Here is a 21,677-nt window from a genome sequence, read left to right on the forward strand (position 1 = left end):
GTTGTAACTATGTTAAATATATACAACTGAATGCAAAATTGGACTTCTGCTCACAGATTAGCACATAAAATATACCAATTATGCTACTGACAGCATGATGCATTTATTAATACATGTCAGAATTATGATCAGTAATATCATTGAAAGTGAATGTGATTTCTGAGAGTAATCAGTATTCATTAGTTAGGCTCATGGGCAGCTTTGAAGTGAAGGGCAAAAGTGGTGATTAATGGTAGAATCAAAGGTGAAAAATATATGCAGAAATTGCTGAATATTTAAATATTCCTCAATCTGCTTTTATCAACAAAATGGAATTGCATTTTTAAGTACTGAATCAGTTAGGAAACATCCTGGTCAACAGCAACAACTGCATTTGAAGACCATTTCTTGTCAATGTCAGCTCAAAGAAACCATCAAGCAACTATAAGAGGTATTCAGGCTTCCTCATGAACTTAAATTAACCATTCTAGTATTGTACAGAAGCTTCACTGGGTTGGACAGTATAGCAGACAAGCACTTGTTTGTGTTCCATTCACATCATCTTTTAAAGGGGCCCATTTAAGGTAGTGTCAATGGTGCCAAGAGGAGTGGGCCCATATACTGTTTACTGATGAGTCCAAATATACCCTAAATTGTAATTCCAAACGTATTTTGATCTAGAAGGAGTAAGAGAGCTCACAATTTGCTTGCTTTCTCTTATTCATATAAGATCCCCTTTCTGTTGAAATGGTTCCTTGATATGGGTAGGAATCGTAACAGTTATTGTATTGAGCTTCATGTCTCTGATGGAGGTTTTGTAACTGGGCAGATATATGTGGACAAGACTTTGGAATTGATGTAAGGCTATTTAAGGTTACTTTGGTCCAGAGCTTTTGCTAATTTGATAGATCCTGCTTCTGAGTATTCTGATACCGGAGATTCTTGTCTTGATCAAGCATCCCCGATATCAGAATACTCGGAAGTAGGATATATCACTGGAATGGAGAAGCACACTAAATCACCAGATCCTATTAATCAGGCCATTCAACTGCAGGGTGTGGAATGTCTCTTTGGACACTCGGGGTTACAAAAAGTGCATTTCGTTTCATTTTTTGAATGTAGGTAAAAGATTGTCAAAAGTAGAAGTCCAACAGACCATCGTCCAGAAACAGATGGGAAGCAAACAGATGTCTTCTTTGGAATCATTGATGTTAAACATTTGAGCTTGATATTTATTTTTAATTTACCAGAAGGTATTTCTTTTCTATGCTAAATAAAATTTTCTAAAAGCAGAGGTCCAACAAGCTACTAACAAACATTGACATATAAGACTATTTGTTGCATCTTTGTTTGGGAACCATTCATGTATGACATTTGGGCGAAATACTTCTAATTTTTTTTAGTCTGTCTGTTTAATTTATGTGATATATTTCTTTAAATTAATACCAGGTTTTTTGGGGGGATACTGAGTAAAATTTTCCAAAAGCAGATGTGTAACAGATTATTTGTAGAGCCGTTAAGTTTATTGTGAGGCAAGAAACATGAAAAATGTGCAGTACCTTTGCCAGGATTCAAACTCCAAACCTCCCGATTGCCAGGCAGACATACTTTCATTTACATCATGTACTGACTAACAAACATTAACATATGCATATTGTTCGTTGAATCATTAGCATAAAATAGTATACATACCAATAGCATATTGTTAGCATATAATTTGTTTTAGGAACTGCTAGCATCCAACATTTAAGTTAGCTATTTTTTACTTTTTTTAGCTTGTTGACCTGTTTTTTGGAAGCAGTAATATACAGCATTTGATATAAATGCTTTTTTTTTTTAATTACTGCCATATATTTGCTTATTTGCATAGTCAGTAGAATTTTTCGCTATGCAGGCCCAGTAGACTATTTTTTGGATCTGTAGGCATACAAGAATATTCAGCCAAGATACTTTTTTTAAGTCTTCTGATACTCCATTTTTGCAACCATCAACTTATATCATCTTAGTTAGGTTATAAGATCTATCTCTTCTATTCTACATAAACTAAACTAGATCCTACAGTGAACTTGGCGAATTCTCGCACAGGTGTAAATGAAATACCAGCATAGAAGAAGGATGCAGAACAGAAATTCATGGACTTTGTGCTTTACAAAGAACACCAACCACTTGTGGTGGAACTTAAGCATGGAATATAAATAATTGAAATCTAAAATAGAATAGTGCTGGATTAGGACATTAAGTTATGTCTGACTTAGGTTGACTCGATAAAAACCTAACAGGCATGACGATAATCCAAAATGGTCAAGGAACGTACAACATGAAAACATGCTCTGAATAAACTCAGAGATTCACCCATTTAATTCTCACTTCACTTAACTTTAAATTTACAACCTGGCGAGGAAATGCAAGGGAAGTTGAGGAGTTCAGGAAAGGTATCAAACTTAAAATAATTTGTTATGCAAAATATGTAAACCCTACAAGGTACTTTTTGTTTTTAAAATTATTATCAGATATTTCTTTTGGATGCTAAATAAAATTTTCCGAAAGCAGAGGTGAAGCAGACTAATTATTGGGACCATTAACCCCTTAAGGCACACATTAATTTCTAATTTTCGGTCAAAAAATCACCTATTTTTTTTCTTGCATAATCATGCCAGGGTTAGCTTCAAATCGAAATCTCGGTGATGCAACGTTTGGTTGATTTATACTAATTTGATACCAATTCCTTGCTATATCCAAAATCTCGTTGTCATTATCTTCCATCACTCAAGAAATCATCACTCTCATTGCTGAAACTGTCTGATAAATTGGCATATTCAAAATTGTCATCGTCAGAGTCACTCATTATCAGATAACTTTTTTTAAATTACAAAAACACTTAGTAATATAATTTGCAGTTAACTGCTTACTTTTATTATATTTATGTAATAAAAATGGATATATTACCTTTTCCACACCAAACGACTACTTTATAGCAAAGAATTCCTAGCAAACTTATAGCTAATCATCAAAATGCGCCGCGTGGTTTACACAAGAAAAATGCTGAATAGTGGTGCCATCTATGTCAAATAAGTTTAATTATAATCTAGCCTATTTATTTTTACTGGAACGGATTTCAGACAAGCATTAGAAATTAAATTACGCGAGATACAAGGGCGTCCGTGTGAGACACGGGCATGTGCAAATTTGCCGGAAACTTTCGCTCGTGTGAGACACGGGCAAATGCGTTAAGGGGTTAAATACAATATTTGAGCTAGACACTTTTTTTTTATTCTGTTGAATCTCTGTTTTTATAATTATTAACATTCAATGTGTGAGCTTGATACTTTTAAAAAATTGTTATCTGATTTTTCGTTTGGAAGCTAAATAAAAGTTTACTATAAACAGAGGCCCACAGACTTTTGTCTGTTGAATCTTCTCTATTTTCGGGACCGTTAACGTATAACATTTAAATTCAATTTTTTAAAAATTACTATCATAAAAATCTTTTGGGTGTTAACTAAAATTTTGTCTAAATTAGAAGACTAATTTGTTGAAACTTTGTTTTTAGAACCATTAACATGCAATATTGAAGGTAGATCTATCTTTCTTTATCTTTCATTTTTTTTTTTTAAATTACTGCCATGTATCTCCTTTAGATGGAAAATAAAAGCTTGGCCTGATATTTAATGCACATTCAGATGCATTAAAATTATGCAACTCTTAAATTTTAGCAAATAATTGTGTTATTTATAATTAATAATTCTTAAAATTCTGTACTTCTATAATTAGTAAAATAATAAATTGCTCATATTTCTTTTTACTTCTAACTTATTTCACCGTATTTTGTTGACATCACCGTTTCTATCTCTTATAGCTCGTAGAAGAGATGGAAGAGACAGGTATTTTTTTTATTCTTTTAAATGTAATTTTGAATTGCATTATAAAACAAGAAATTTTGTTTAGTATGATATGTGTAAAATGTCTTGTATTGTGCATGTATTTTATTTAACATTTCTGCTAAGCACTGTGCATGATATGAATGTATGAAAATTTTTGTATCTTTACAGTGAAATGCATGTGTAACTGCACCTCTAATAAAATAAGTGTACCCAATTCTCTTATTATGAATGCTTTTTTTTTAAACACAATTTTAAATGAAAAATTTTTAAAACACCTATTTGAATTTATTTATAAAAAATAGTTTTAAGACTGAAAAAAAAAAAAAAAAAAAAAAAAGTTTTTAGAGTTTATACTAATTATGAAGATAGTGTATTTGTGATTCCCCTTCCTTCTTTTTTTAAAAAAGAAGATTTTATTCTGCAGTGTGCTAGAAGTACATGTAGATATTTTGTGCAGTAAAATCCACGTACACACACATGCACACAAAGAAGATATATACACAGTTCTGTGCAAGTTAATGTGAACACGGTTGATTTTTAGGTATTTTGATTGAAATATTGGAAAATTACTACAATATGTCACATTTAACTTGCTTGACGTGTTTTGGCATAGATTTATCAGGTTTTGGGGCATAACCTATACTTTATCATCAGGAAACCATATTTGGATTAAAGAGGAAATCATACTTTCTTACTTGTACAGTTCATTTTCCGCATTCATTCCTCTAGAATTGCTCCCTAGTTTTCGATTAGATTGTGATTGGGTGAATTTCCTGGCCAATCTAAAAGCTTAATATCATTTTCTTCTATAATTTTTCACTTTTTATGACATGTGGCACGAAGCAAGGTGTTGTTGGAAAATGCCGTACGCACCCCATTGTCCAGAGTTCCTTTGTCTTAGGAATTAGTGTTGTTTTAATAACTTCAAAATATATTTGTCAGAATTTGTCATTCCATTAGTTAGCAATAGTGATCCTGGCCCATGAACTTAGCACTCCCAAAATATTTTCTTAATAGGGTATTTCGCACACTGGTCATTATGTTTAGAAGACAGTTTCTCACTCTGTAATTTCCTGATGTAGCAAAATCTGTGACCTTGCACAAGGAAATAGGTTTCATCTGAAAAGGAGACATTTTCCCATTGTAATTTCAATCCATTTTTTCATATTTTCTTGCCCATGGTAGTCTCTCTTTCATCCTGGCATAGTTAGAAGTTATTTTTTATGATGGACAGCCTTAATACCAGGGGATACCCTGTCTTTTCATAAAGGGCATGCTGTTAAACATGGAATTTAATTAGTGAAATTCAAAGGAGCTCAGAAACATAAAATTAATCAGTCTTAAAATCAAATATTCATTACACTGTGTTAATAAGAAGGATTTAAGGAAAAAACATTATGCCCAGCAGAACCTAAAACGGAACCATAAATTGCGTTTCAGGGAACGAAATGACAATCAGTCTCTTCTGTGTAGCTGCGGAGCTATTGCTTACATGTGAGCTGAAATTGAGGGCTTCTGATTGTTAAAGTCTTTATCATCCCTTTTCCTGTCATAACTTCTGAGGTTGAAGTGCACATGCAATACAATCCATACTAAAATTTTCCGTTGCTAATGCTGTCCAGTCAATAGCATGCAAAGTTTTCTTGAAAGGGAATAAAGTGAACATGCAGTACTTGTCATCGATTGAATTATTTTGTTATTGAAGTGGTGAATTTGGTTATTTGATCTTCAGTCTAAGCAATTGTTCGACACTAAACATCAACTGAAAAGAAGAAAAGAGAAAAATAATTTTATTTTACTAGTACAAGTACTAACTAGAAGTACTAACTAGAAAATTACAAGTACTAACTAGAAAATTTTCTTCAATTATATATTTTGCTCCAAATTTATAGAAAAAGTATTCCCCTTACAGAATAATTCATTGTTGTATAGAACTTTGAAAGTAATAATTGAACCTTAAATTAAATATATAGTACAATGCAAACCTCACAGCTGACACATTGATAAACAGTAATAAATTCCTCTAAATTCAATGGTAAAAACAATGAATATTCTCTCCTTCTAGCTTTGGTGCCAATGCTTGCAAGAGTGGGATGTGTGTCAAATCCCTGCAAATTATTTCTGTTGTGGGAAGAAGGGAGATATTCACTTTATATGTTGTAAATGTTTTTTCGACTGAATGCAGATGCTATTTAGCATGCAAATTCCTTTTGCAACAAGGAATGAACAGAACACAGAAACAGAAAGTGGACAATATGTTTCATTTTAAATATGACTCTAAATTCCATGATTCAATGTATAGCTACAAATTAAAAATAGTTAATATGGATTTGTTATGATAGAGTTAAGCAAAAAATTATTTTTTATCGAATAAATTTATAGGCATACGCCACATACATTGCATGCCTTAAGATGATACCATTGCTTACAACCAGCTTCTAATAGCTTATGATGAATAATAGAGTCATGAACATGAACTCCGTTTCTGCTAAATTTGTTTGAAGGTCAAAATTTGTCAGCCTAGGATTTTGTTTGGATTTCCTTGGTGTCGGTTTTTTGTTTTCTTCCGCACTTCCCTTTCCATGGGATGATAAACTTCTTGTCTCATTAAACCATCTAATAATTTCATTAACAGCATCCAAACTTATAATACACACTTACTGTGGTCCTCTGTATCATAGAAGAGTGTTCGTGTAATGTTACTATCTAACTTATTTTCTTTAGAGTGAAGATCATAATTTAAAACTTGTAATACAGCTTTTTCAATTTGTAATACATGTATAATACAGCCTAAAAGGACAATTACCTTAAGAACAATATCACCTAAAAGTACTACAACTTTCTGACCCCGCACTTCACTTATCTATTCTTAGCTCAATGACCTCGTCTCCTTTTACCCGACCACTACAAGGCTCTCATCCTCTATTCTCATTGCTTTGTTACAAATCTAGCTACCTTTCCCGAAGACCACCTCCAAGTGAGTCGCGCTTCTGTTCTTGTCGCCATAGCAACCATTCACGCTAGTCGTGTGCCAGTTGTTAACTCTTTCTCCTCTTGACTACTGTGTGCGCATCGTAGTGTGTATGTGTGGGTCTAATTGCCCTTCTATTGTGGCTAACCACAAGTAATTATCTCCTTTGTCCAACAAAGAGGACTTCTTATTGATCTCTTAACTTCAGCCCATCTGCTTCTCTTTCATTATCTTTAACAATTACTCACTCTTATTCAATTCATTTTCTATTAATGATGATGTGGATGTAATTGTATATGCAGTCAAAAGTCTTTAATCCAGACGTCCATAATCCGGAATGATCTATAATCCAGACCTCAAAGCGGTAAACTTTCTGCGCATGTGCATATGCCTTTATGCATGCGCATAATACCTTTACGCATGCGCATAATATGTTTACGCATGCGCGTTTAATGCATAATGGACGGTATAAGCTAAGCTAAAATTATCTAATTATCTATTTCAGTTAATGTTGCAGATTACGTTGTTCCTTAATCTTCTAATTGGATCCGGCTTATTATTTTTTGCTGACTGTTACAGCAATTTTATAAAAGTAAGCTTGAACTTTCGATTATGTCAAAAAGAATTTCTAATTTTGGAGCTGCCAAAGGATCTACAAAGCGAAAGCATGTTTCGATGTCCATCAAACAAAAAGTAGAATAGCTGCAAAAAATGGACAAAGGCATATCCTTTGTTTCTGTAACCATTCCGAAATCTGTTTATCAATTTCATGCTGCTCTGCTGCGGGAAGGGGGGGGGGGAATGTTGTGGCGCGCAATGGGTTGGAAGTTGATCTGTCAGCACTATCCTTATCTTCAGGGCAGATATTTTTATTTTATTCGGCTTATAATTCCTTACTAAATGTAGTATTTCATCTCGATGTACTCCGTCTTTAATATGATTTAAAATCATATCATATCAAATTTAGTCAAATTCCTCATCATTATAAATATCACGAATACACATCCAATAGTTTTCTGGTTGCAATTTTCTAATTTCAACTATGCGTAATGTATGCTTTACGCATGCACCGTTGAAAGAAATGTTTAATAAAGTAAACAAATAAATATTAAGCTTTTTTTTTTTTTTTTTTTTTTTTTTTTTTGTAAATTTTGATACCCTTTAGATCATAATTGCTCTTTATTTCATAAGTTAAGGTTTCATATTTTTAATTTTCTAATTTCTGCATGCCATCTTACCAGATTTAAACTAATGATGTATATTCCGGAAAAAAACCGATATTCGCCGGAATCGGCGAAGGCCAGACGAGTCAGGATTAAAGACTTTTGACTGTATTAGAAAAAGTGCTCTCTAACAAAATGCCTTGGTCCTAAAAGTAATACAGTACTAAAGAGTAAACAGGTGTGAATAACTGTAGTTAAATATCAGCTGTAAATTAGGCCTGCCAAACTCAAGAAATCAAATGATATGAAAATTCCCTATTGGTCATATTAATTTGCACACTACTGTGGGTGTGTATATGTATATATATATACATACACCAAAAATATATATATATATATATATATATATATATATATATATATATATATATATAATCAGAAAGGATTGAGATTTCAATATCATACCAGAGGGTTTGTTTATGGTTTTTATGCTTTTGCTAATCTCTGAATTTGGCAGTCTGCTCTTAGACCCCTTCCTGTTAACACAACTTTTATTTTATGTCTTTTTAATTTTTCCATTAAACATCACTTCCCACTCTTCACACTTATGCCACACACAATTCAATAGCAAAATTGCAAAATTTTTAAAAGCAGCATATTTGAAAATTTCTGATGAAGTGTTAACATTTGCCACATATTATTTTCAGTCTTTTGTGAGTTCATTGTGTCAGTGCTCAGTTTTTTTAGTAAGATGTCTTACATAACTTGTTTGTCTTTTTATTATTATCTATATTTATTAAACATCATGTTCTTCAGGCTTATGTCACATAAAATTCAGCTGCAAAATCACAGAATAGTTAAAAACGGCATAATTTGGTGTATTATTTCTTTAAAAATAACACAGGGCAATAATATTTGGTGGCAATATCCTTTGAAAAGTGATCCCACCACCCGTTGAAGGGGTAGGTAAAAAATATATAACAGAAAACAAATTACATCTTTTTAGAAACGTCCAGAACAGCTTGTAGATGTGTTACAACACTCGTAAAAATCGAAGTCGTGGATTGTATTGTGAGTGAAGCATTAATGGGAACATATACTGTCCAAGTACTGCAAAAACTAGAAAAACATATTCCATAATTTTTACCATTTTTCATTTAAAATGTGTTAAGTTTTTATTAACTTTTAAGTTTTTATTTACAGTGTTTAATGCCATTAATATTTTATTTATTTGTGTGTCCTTTTTTGTAATGCATGCATGTTGAGTTTCAGTTCTGTGTTCGCATGTTTACTTTTGGTAGTTCGTTCGGAAGAAATCGCTTCACGATTCATAATGTGAGGAACTCTTGTATTGAAATAATGCATGAAGATGAGGAACCAGAGGAAATTAATATCAAAAGGATAAGCAGTTTTTCATTGGCTAATCTCCTTAGAGAGTAAGTTTTGTTTTCAAAATTCACATGTTGCAGAACTTTCAACATGTAGACTCTATAAACTAGAAAATTCAATTATAATCCATATCACATGCTAGTTTTATTTTACCTAGGAAAAAAAAAAAAAAAATGTTTATAGTCCCAGAAATTCTATTTGTAAGAATTATAGAAAATATAGTAAAAGTAAAAATTGTTTTTTAATTGTTTTAGCTGTATTTGGTGTTTTTTTTAGCTGTATTTGGTGTTGTGCATTTAGGGAAAAAAATTCTGATGCTAAGAGATTGCATTTCTTGCAGCTTTATGTAAAAGTATTAATGTAAATTTTTTTAAAAAATCTGGAAATAGTAATTGCAGAATCTTACAGAATTCATGTTATGGAAAACATTAGCAGAATTAATATTGGTATGCAGCTGAATCTTAATATTAATTTATAATGAAAAATATTTGTAGTTTAATGAATTTTTGTGCAATTACCAGCTCATGATTCTAATGTAATAGTACTTTATGAATGTTAATAACATATTTTTAGACTTTGAAAATGTATAAATTACTGGCACAAAAATTCTTCCAGCATATCAAATGTAGCAAAAATGTAAATTAAAGACACTGCTAAATCACAAAAGAATATCATTGAATGCCATTATATATTTAATCTCAAATGATTCTAATTTATTTATTAACCAACCGCTCAGTGCTAACTCAAAATGATGTCAGAAATAACAAAATTTGAAATTAAATATCTGGATCAATTTGTGTCATATGGTAATCACACTTTTTGTGTTTTAATTTTCATAGAGAGTATAACGCTTTTCTAAATATAAATATAAGGACTGAAGAAATGTATAAAAAATTAGATATAATGATCTTTACAAAACTCATTTCAGTAAATTTTAAAAGCCAAAACCAGAATTTGTTCATCATTTAAAACATTTTTGTAACTGGAAGTCTATGTCTAAGGCCAATGGTTGTGAAAATGAAGGCCTGGTAAAAACTGCTGTAGACATGGTGTATATTTTTACTGTAGTTTTTTCTGTATACTGCAATATTTTCTTTAAGATGAAATATATTAATCTTTGATTAAATGAATTGCCTTTTTTCAGAAATGTTTTGAAATCTGGAGGTCAAGTTGGGGAGGAGGATAAACCTTTCAGCAAAAGAAAAAAGAGAGGAAGCTTATTTTTTCGAAAGAAAAAGGTATTGTTTTATGAAACTGCAGTACTTATGTAAAGTTATTGATTCACATTAATGACAAACTTGTATGAGTTACTATATAATGTGCGAGGTTCACACTTGATGCAGCTAAAAATAAAGATCTTAGTTATTTCCAAAGTAATTTGCTCTAGCATCCATGCATTTTTGTAGAAGAATTTTTAAAGATTAAATGCTGTAAACCAGGGGTGCTCTGGTGGGCAGGGTCAATTTGCATAAATGGCCTATCACTTTCATGCAGATTAGCAAATGTTCATCAAAACAGTGTCAAATATATTAAAATCATTAGAGAAAGCAACTTCCATCAAAGTGGCAAACCTTTGTTATTGTTTCTGACTCAGCAAAATATTCATCACAAAGGTGCTGGCACTTTTATGCAAGGGAGCCACTGTTTGACAAGAATGTCCTGGCATAACAGTGCCAGCATCCTTATAAAGCCAGCATCATTATCGACTTGAGGAAAGCAACTTTCATCGAGGTGCTGATATCTTTATACCATAGCATCTTTATTAGGAGTCTTGATAACATTCCATCCTAAAAGAACTGCCAAAGTTCTGTGTATAGCTTGAAAACACCTTTCATCAAGGAACCACCACCTTTATGATGGCTTCTGTCTTAAAAAACATCCATCAACTTATATATATGTGCTGACATCTTAAGTGGCAAGGCAGACCTACAGCCATCGGCACCCATGGAAATGTCGTGAATTCTCGAGAGCCCCTGCTTCAAACTGTTTCTTGGAATTGAAGAAAAATATGGTTTTCTAGCCTCATCCATCTCATCTTTAGAATGAAAATAACGGCCATATAAATTTTGTTTCAGGTTAAAGAATAGCCAAAAGTCACACATAGCAAGAACAGGGAAATGGAGGATGTTCTGCCATACTCATGTGTTTTTATTAAAAAAATTCAACTAGTCTTGCTGAATGAGAAGATGCATTATCATGGTGAAGCACAGGTCCCCTAATATTCACCTTTTGAAGAATTTCTGGAAGACACTAAATTGTGTACCAATTAGCTGTAGTTGTCTTCTGTCCCTGTAACTGTCTTGTCCAGTCCTGTACATCCTATGAAAATAGCATTGCATTTTCATTGCTCATTGGTTTTTCACCATTATTGGTTTAGGGTTATCTTCGAGGACCCATATTTTTCTCTCTTGACATATTACAACATCAAAAATTGGTATGTATATTTCATCACTGGCCAGGGTTTTAGAAATAATTCATTGCTTACTATCATTAACTAATTTTAAGGTTTCTTTATTAATTTTGACAAGTGGCACTTTTTGGTGTCTTATTTTAATTCAACAGGCCAAATGACAATTGTATTTTTTCATGTGCAGTTCTTCATGAATAATTTTTTGTACTGATATGGATCCAATGTACCTTTAGCTAATAACTTTTAGCTTTTCAATCTTTTGCTTAGGCACCGTGATTATTATCAAGTATCATTTTTTGTAAGGCTGACACATTTTCAGGGACTGCATACAAAGGTATTCTTGTATGTTCTACATCCAGGTGATAACGGTTTTGTATCAGTTCCATTTTCCTTTCTTTCAAAATTTATTGTAGGATTGATAAATTGCTGTTATTACAGATTATTGCCCGCAGACATAAAAAAGTTCAAATTTATATAGCTAACAAATATTTTTTTTAACATATATCATCTGCCTGTCTCAAAAATTTCAAAGTTATTTACATATTGGAACTATTGAATATGGTTGCTAGTATTGTTGAATGTTTTTGTAAATTGTACAAATGCTCATATTTTACGATTTTATACTCTCTGAATTTTCTCCCCCATTTTTTATGAAGGTGCCACGTATTGTGCCATTTAGTGTTTTGTTACCCCAGATCTATATTTTAAATGTCTGTTCATACAGACATTCTGCTTTGTTTAACATTTTTAGTCCAACTCCTACAGGCAAAAAAAAAAAAAAAAAAAAAAAAAAAAGCTTTAATTAAAAAATATAAAGTATAAAATAAAAGTAAAACTGAGAAACCAGAATTCATATTGAGAACATTATTCAATAAATATTACATAATTTGTTGTGCACATAAATTTTGCAGATTAATAATAAGAAAAACCTTGAATTTTAAATTCATTATAAATAAAAAAAAAAGTGAAAAATCTGTAAAAGCAATTTAACCTTAACATGCACTTAACAGTAAATATAAATTCAAATTACAAATTCTTTATATGGAAAGAGAGCTGACAGACCCCCCCCCTTTTTAAACAAAATGAAAATTTTTTTATCAACAAAATAAAAAATATATTAATTAAACTTTAAATTTAGCATACTAAATATTTATCAAAACGTACACAAACAATAATAGTAATATTGGAAAGGGCAAAGATTCAAATTTATATTTATTTTCTGTCTGAAATCTTTATTTGGTACTTGTAAGAAATTTTTTGTTGGTTACACTTTGTAACTCAAACATATTGACAGATAAATATTAATATTACAGGCAGGCATTTATTTGAGGTAATTGCAATATGTTGAATTAATCATTAAATTACTTTAATTTAAATAAAAAAATTATGAATACTTTCCAAAGGGAATAATATAATAAATAACGACAGCCTAGTCTGTTTCTCTTATTTATTAAATTTTCCTTCGACACGAAACTGCATATAATTGCATGTAAATAATTATAAATTTTGTAAGTAAATATAAAATTTGTTTGTACAAGCGCTGGAGGGAAATTACTAAAAATTATTTTCATCACAGATTGTAAATGCTGATCAGTCAATTGTGATCTTTTGTAATTAATTTTGAACTGTGAAAAGCTATTGACATATAAATGTATTCTGAAACAAAGCAATTATTCTTTATGCAAAAATTCGTGACTGAACTAACTTATTTTTTGATACGTAGGAATAAAATATATATCTTCAAACCTTCAATAAAATTTACATCAATCTTATTGTAAATTAATTAATTTATAGATTTTCTAATGAGTTACCCAATGAGTTTCTAACGAGTTAACTTTTAATGGAAATGAAAATAATGTAAACACAGACTTCAAATAAGTAAAATCTTGGAGTATTTGCATTAAGTACGTAATTCAAATGTATTCATGCACTGCATAAAATTGCTTTGGGGATTGCAACCAGCCTATGGGCTGCCAATTTTTGATCACTGGTATAGATAATTCAGTGGCTACTTAAACCAAGCTAAATATTAATATATTCTAATTCCAATGTAATATACCAAAAAGGTTTAAATAAATAATAAATCTGTTAAAGTACTTACTGTAATAGCTTCTGAAGTGTACTAGACCATATTAGGATAAGCTGCTATGTTCTTCGAAGCGAAAGCTAATTCATGTTCCGAAACTACTCTTATGGTATTTGAAGTTACTGTTTTTATTTAAAGTTTATATTGTTACCTTTTTTTTTTATTCTTCTGACACCAATTGTTGCGTCATTTTCTGACACCAGTTCATACAGGGTTCATAGATTTGGAGTGAATAACGACGACACTTGATGAAGTATTGAAACACACTTTATTTAGCCAATGTTAATCAGGACAGCTCCAATAACACTTTTTACAGTCATCAAAGGTCTACTATAAACACACTGGACGACACAGCCTTCACACTGTCAGGCAATAACAGTAGAGACAGCTTCCTGCAAAGCACCAGAGTACAGCTTCCGACTCTGCTTGGTCGTTCTCAGACCTCTACGTACTCTCGAGACTCTCCACGCTACAACTCCTGATGCACTCGACGGCACACGAGCACAGCTTCCGACTCTTCGGTTCAGTCATTTCCGGAGCTCAACACGATGCACTAACCGCGATATACTAACAGACTCCTTCAGTGCACTTGACGATCCACTTGGAACTCGCTGCCCGGCTGTCAACTTGATTGACTCCACAGGGATTGACTCGCTAGACGAGACACACTCGATACTAACTCTCGCCCTCTCGACAAGGCACACTTCCACTCGATGAGAGACACACAATAACTGACTGCGGACCAGCAGGGTTTATATAGCTTTCAGCTTGTGTTCAAGAACATTCTGGGCTAAACCCGTAAGAATTCGTTCCAGAAGGTTCTCCATCTGTCCATGACACATCGCCAGTTTTGTCGCCAAATGGACGATTTCTCACCAAATGTGTCAACCCTGCTTTCCCTTGCCATTTTATGGCAACCCTAAAACTGCTTTGCGGGGAAGCCATCTTACCGCGCCTGTACATTTTGTAACAATATATATATATATATATATATAGCACATAAAAATTAAGATTTAAAACATATTGAACTTGGAATAAAGAGTTGGTAATAATTAAATAAAAATTGTTTTACAAAAGCAGTAAAACATTGTGAATAAATAAGAAAAATGTGCCCAGTTTTAAACTGAGTAAGCAACAAGTGCAAAATTTAAAATTAAATGTGATAAAAGAAGTTACATCTCCCAGTACATCTTCTTTTGGGTTATTATTTATGGATTGTTTACATATTTTTATGTGTTATTAATTTATGTATTTATTGTTTACATATTTAGTTATGTGTTATTTATGTTTTATATAATTATGTATTATTTATTTATTATGTATACATATATTCTAATTTTAGAATAAGGAAAAAGAGAGCAAGAAGAATTCTTCACATCAGTTCGTCTCCATATGTTACAGCACTGCAGCAACATGTGATGTTTGCAGTAGAGGTTTAGCCAACAAATCAGCTCTTAAGTGTGAAAGTAAGATTTTATCCTTAAAAAAGATTTTAAATTTTTACTTGTTTATCATGCAAGTAGTAAAACTAAACACTGTAATAAATGACATCTATCCTGATTTTTTCCTCCATGGAAAGAAGTTAAGTATAGGAAATGTTTGTTGAGGATAGGTATTGGATGCTTCCCTTATGAAAAATGTCTTACAGAATTCTATTTAAACAAAAAAAAAAAAAAAAAAAAAAAAAAAAAACCTACGTTAAATTTCTTTAGAATCCTTTATGTCTCTATTTTTTGTAAATTAGGCCAGAAGTTTTCTATAAAATTTTAGGTCTTGCTTCTATGAAGTATAAAGATTCTATAGAGAGATGTGCAGGAATCTATGCAGATTTGTGCAGAGATTCTATAACAACTTGTATAGTGTTTTTAAAGGTTGCACATACAGAATCATGTAAACAAATTTTGTTACTTTAATTTTCTGTAAATATTATAGAACCTTTTGAGTATTTGAAAGCATTATAAAATTTACAGAATTTTCAGCTCAGGCTTAAAGGAATGAATTATATTTTCAATTTTGAATACAACTTTTTATCCTTTTCTAAATGTTGAAATGATCGATCTTACGACAGGTGAAAGGGATGAAAATTTTCAATTCTGTAATTTTTTCTAATAAAAAATTTCAGTTTTTAAAAATTTAAAACATAGATAAACAAAAACAAACTCATTTTAAATAATAGTAGGGCTGCATTCGTATTTCTAGTGGAATTTTGTGCCAGGATCTACATCTGATTCCAAGTGGCATCTCGTTAATCAGAACATGGTCTTTCCCCCCCCACTGAGAATGAATTTTTTCATATTCAGACATTAAAAATGTATTTTAATTTTCTGGTAAAATGTGTAAAGATGTGAAAGTATTAATTAATGTATGTCGCAGGTTGAAATTTTTGAATATTTTTTCATTTCTTTCTGATATGTTATAAAAACATGTCTTCCTTCATACTTAGTTGGATTGTACACAAACCTGTGTATTTATCACATATAGTGAAATATGAAGTTATATTTATGATATTCATATGCTGCATATTATCCTCTTTTAGACTGTTCTGTGACGATTCATGAGAGTTCTTGTAAAGACCATGTACCTAATTGTATTCAGCAAAAGGTGAGTATGTTTACTTTTATTGATGTTTTTCATGCAGTAAAGAAAGTCTTAATGCATGTGTGCATTTAGGAATGAGCGAAATTATCTGTGAATAAGATTTTTTTGCTTACTATCAAGTAAGGTTAGTGAAAATAGGTTAACATTAACTGAGAACATTTAAACCTCTTTTAGTCATGGAATTTTTTAGACATGGGAGAAAAAAAAGTTGTCTATAAAATATTGTATATAGCTGTTAAAAGAAGTCTTTTGCAGCATATTAACAAGTTCGTACACGAATGCTGCAGAAACTAGAATGTAATAGCAGTTGCCACTATCAGGCCTCAAGGTAAAAATTTTTATAATAGATTCTAATTTTACTATCATATATGCCACTCAACCTGGATAGTGATTGGTGACTCTGACTACCATACCTTGGGTTTGAATCCCAGAGAAGGTGTAGATATTTGTAAATGTATAGTGTCTGTGTAAATGTATAGTAAATGTATAGTGTGTGATGGCACTCTAAATATGCATTGAGCTGAGAGTTCTGTCGAGTGGTAGTAGATTCTCGTACCCATCCCCCTCTAAAGTCCTCTCCTTAAAAATTGAGGGTGGAACTGGGCAAAGTCATACTATCTCCTGTATGATACCCAAGTCTCTTGCCAATGTCAGGCACTAACTAGACTCTTTGCCACAATGAATTTCATGGTCTAACCCTGATTACAGACAAGCAAAGGTTAGTCACAACATCAACAACTATTATTTATTGTACATGGTTTTCCTGTACCTTACCTTGCTGGCATGTTGACAGCGAATCTAGAAAATGCTAAACTTTCCATAGTGAATTGTAATTTGACAGCATATTGACAGCGAATCTAGAGAATGCTAAACTTTCCATAGTGAATTGTAATAAATACATTTGACAATGTGAACTTCTATGGGTGATATCAATGCTACTGAAAACAATCTCTGCTACCAGTAAAATATACCTGTAAATATGGAGGTGGCAGATGTCACCAGCAGGGCCAAAAGGGTTAAGACAAGCATGCATAGCTCCAGACATTTTTAGTTATCTATGGAAGCTGTTTTAGAGGGTTGATGTTCCATACTGGTGTTCATTTGTTCTGAGAAATACAGTTTCAGAAGTGGTAATATACGAGAAGTGTTTGCCATGTGAGGTTTCAGTTTAATTTTTATTTTCATATCAATTTAAAGCTGTTAAATAAGTGGTGTTTATATTTAAATTTAAATATTTAATTCATTTTTAGTTTACTTTTTGATGTACTATCAGGAAAGTTCTGAATATCTGTTATGTAGATTTAATGTTTCTATGAGCAGCTAGCCACCTAAAGCAGTATTAATAAAAGAAAAATAATGATTTTAATAAATCCAACTAGTATAATTTCATAAAATTATTTAACATTTCTAATAAACATCTTGTGGTTTAAAAGCATTTTTATTTAAATCAAAATAAAAAGCAGAAACAATATTCTTAAGAATAATGTTGATTGCTTTAAAATCAGTTTATTACTCAATAATAGACTATTACTTAATAATGTACAGATTCATTTTAAATGTTAAATATCTTTCTCTGCCAAATGCCAACATACTGATATGTGTAAGATAAAGTATTTTATTTCATGTAGTGGCAGCACATTGCTTTTAAATAAGTGAATTTGTTGTTTAAAATTAAGATAAATATTTTACATTTTGTTAGATGGTAGCAGTCTGGTGTGCCACAGATAAAAATGTTTTATTTTTAGCAGTTCTGTCACTGCTTGCTTTTTAAATCAAAAAGTCATTAAATTTATACAAAATAAATAAAAAAATCAGAATTCATGTTTGAGATGCCCATGCTCCAGCGAAGGACTTATGTGTATTCAAAATTTAGTGGTTTTAGTTAATGTCCATTTTCCACAGTACGAGGAACATACATACATATTAATTTTTCATTATTTAATAATAGAAATTATGGTCAGGTTACAATTTACTGAGCTAATATGGAGGATGCCATTCATGCTTTACTCAAAGTCATGGTTAATCTGAGGACAATTGCAAAGCAGAGGAAGAAGGAGTGGTCCATCTTATAATTTGTAGAAAAATACTATGAACAAGGTACCTTCTTCAACCAATGCCCATCTTTGACAGGTCAGCCTTTTAATGCAGTGTCATTCAGTATAGCTGTGACCATCCTTTCATTGTCTTCTCGAGTTACTACTTCCAGAGCATTGCAGGTGCAAAGATAATCAGTGTTCCCTTCTCCTGAATTTCGTAGGGGGCATATGGGGGAGCTGACAATGCTGATTTTATGGAGATGGCTCTGGAGGTAATTGTGGCCTGGGGTTAATCTGAAGATGAAGATAGCCATAGCAGTGTCTCAGAGCAGATAGATTATTGGGGATGGATCTTGTTATTATCAGTTCCCTTGTTTTACCAACAGCAGCTACTCTCCACGTGTCTCATCCATGGTGTTGTTGACTGTCGATGTAATTTTGCTGCATATAATTCTATATCTTAGGGGGTGCATTGGCTGAGGCATAGAGCATCCTTCCTTTGCGAGTCTGTCTGCCTGTTTATTTCCTGTGCTGTCGTAGTGCCCTGGGATCCACTGAATATCTGTTGTTGCTTGTAGTTTGAGTGATCTTTCCCGAGGCTGGGCTGCAAGTTATTCATCAGGAGATTCTGTCTTGACGATTGCTTTTATTGCAGCTATTGAGTCCGAGAGGAAGACTACTTTTTGTTTGATGTTAAGGTGGTAAAGGGCATTTTCTGCCTCGTGCATAACCATTACCTCCCCGTTGAAGTTTGTCATTCATTGATTTGCCTACAGGAAAGCTCCTTTGATGAGGAGGGAGTAAGAGTGGCTCACTTATAGCGGTTGTCACGTATAGCTGACCCATCCGTGTATACGTGAATCTATTTGGGCCCGGGATATTTTGTAGTGATCATTTTAGTGCAACTGCTTTAAGGATATATGGACAGACATCTGCCTTTCGTTCGTCTGTGGGAGAGAGATTGAAAACGGTATATCAGATGTTTCATGGTTGATCGTGGGTCTTCTAAAATGAGCACGTTGGCCTGCTTCTTGGTTATATTCTTGAAAAGGGGCCTGAGCCTTGGCTAGTGGTGTATTCAGATACTTGAGTCTGTTCGTAGGTGCATAGCATTGTCAGAAGTTCATTATTACCTTGTCTCAATAACTTTCAAGAGGTTCTATTTGTGCTTGACAGCCAATGGAGGGAATTGAAGTGAATTTTGCAGCACCACAGATTATTCATAGACACTTTTGAACAGAGTCAAGTTTCTTTTTTTCTTTTTTACGACTTCACTAGCTGTGGAAAAGGCTTTGCATTCGTATTCAATCTGTGGCCTGATGTATGCCTTATAGTTGGTCACAAGGACATCTTACATTGTATACCATTTGGACTCTGAGCCTTTTTTAACAATTTACGTGTATTTTGAAACAGCTTGATCTGAAAATAAATTCTTTTAGTTACGTAAATTAAATCAGTGTTCGAAACAAAAAAAAAAAAAAAAAAAAAATGCTTTGAGTGAGAGTAAAGAAGAAATAATCATTAGAAATGAAGAAATTAAAGAAGTGTCATTCAAGAAGCACATTTACATGTGAATTTGTAAAATGTCATGTAATGCAATGTTCATTTGGCAAGCATCATCTGCTATCTCTGCTGTTATCCTATGCAATTTTTGTTCTGTATTTCTCTATAGGCAGTTTTCTTTTAAGCTCATGGAAGAGTTTCAGTTTTGCAATGTGGCTAAACGAGAACCAGGAGGGGTCTAGATAGCAAAAGAAGCAGACAGCAAATGCAACATATTCAAGGTCAAAGCTCAATTCAGGGGGATTTTTATTTTTGTTGAGCTGTTAATTTGATTGGCTAGTATGACAGTGATTAATTTTGAAATAATGCAGTTTTGAGAGGTTTATTATAAGCAGTTACTGTTTTTAGAATAGAAAGGGGGATATCTAATATAAAACAGAGAATCTAATGACTGTTAGAAATTAAAGTTAGAATTTTTGTTTATTTATTTTTTATCCTAGACACTTGTATATATACAATAAATCCAAATTTTTCAGGTTCAGCCTCCTCAGGACATGAATTCTTCGTTGCTTACGCCTTCAGGTAAGTTTGTCATACCATGAGGTAAATGCATCCCAGTCACATCTGTGTTTGCATGGTTTCCCCCCTTTTTTTAAAGCATGTGTATGCATGTATATTGAAATTAGCTTTCCCTAAAAATTTATTATAAAATTAGTTATATGGGGTTGAGCTTGTGAATGCATTTGGTTTGATTTTGTTTATTTGCATGGCATTTGAGTTAAGTGGGTATTCTGAGACTATTTATCTTTTGCTTTTGCTAAGAATTTAAAACCATGATCTCCAAAGTCTGAAAGATTATGCCAGCTGACAATTCTATATTTGCGATAGTTTTAGTGCAGTGTAGATCCACCTCCTGGTGGTGCACCCTGGAACGTAGAAATATGACTGAGTGATTTACGGACTCATCATAATGTTGTCTACAGAGCTCTTCTCTTATGGATGCCTCACATCTGAGTTGTTCCTCTGCAGTTATGCTGAATCACTCTGGAGAGGTAATGGGAATGGATGAATTATGGGTAATGGTGGTTAGTTATCATTGACACACTCTTGAGAACAAGAAAGTTCTCAGGACATAAGATCTGGCAGATGATGCAAACTAAAAAGGATGTTATCTTCTTCATATGCTGCATATCAGATCCAGAGCTGTGGAAAAAAACTGTGGTACACAATTTCATTTTTGTGAAAATATGAAGGCTCTGTTCCGTTGTCGAACATGATCCTCAAAATTGGAATTTGTTTGTGGTAACTACTAGTATCTCTGTATATCCAGAAATGAACCTCTAGTCACAACACAAATCTCTTATAATTCAAAATGGGTGAAAAGCCATCTCCTGTTATGATGCTAAAATTGTTCTTGCAGCCCTTCAGTAAACATGTGCTGTACCTTTATGAAGTGATTCATTGTACCATGCAAACAAATATACAAATTTGTGAAAATAAGGAAAGCTATTTTTGATTTCACCACAGGAGCTCTTGCTGGAATCATGTCAGAAAAGTTCAATTTCCATTTTAGGGAAAAAAGTTCTCCCATGTTAAAAGTGAAGTTAATTTATATCATTTCTTAACATTTGGAAATTTTTTATTCTAGAATCTTATTGTTA

At 32.4% G+C, this 21,677-nt stretch overlaps 1 protein-coding gene across 6 annotated transcripts in view; it reads left to right on the forward strand.

The window, feature by feature from the left end:
- Window positions 1-21,677, forward strand: part of LOC118197830 (A-kinase anchor protein 13-like) — a 281,410-nt gene that overhangs the window by 157,942 nt on the left and 101,791 nt on the right. For 5 of the 6 annotated variants that reach the window (XM_085812122.1, XM_035369379.2, XM_035369382.2 and 2 more), the window contains 6 exons: window positions 3,836-3,860; window positions 9,296-9,430; window positions 10,528-10,621; window positions 15,222-15,345; window positions 16,416-16,480; window positions 20,553-20,598. In XM_085812122.1, coding sequence (XP_085668248.1) covers window positions 3,836-3,860; window positions 9,296-9,430; window positions 10,528-10,621; window positions 15,222-15,345; window positions 16,416-16,480; window positions 20,553-20,598 — 489 coding nt within the window. The remainder of the gene's footprint in view (window positions 1-3,835; window positions 3,861-9,295; window positions 9,431-10,527; window positions 10,622-15,221; window positions 15,346-16,415; window positions 16,481-20,552; window positions 20,599-21,677) is intronic. The other variant, XM_035369383.2, reaches the window with a different exon arrangement.

This window comes from Stegodyphus dumicola, chromosome 2, assembly GCF_044657685.1.
Source record: "Stegodyphus dumicola isolate Sdum_Otavi_A_Nest chromosome 2, ASM4465768v1".
Classification (NCBI taxonomy): Eukaryota; Metazoa; Arthropoda; class Arachnida; order Araneae; family Eresidae; genus Stegodyphus; species Stegodyphus dumicola.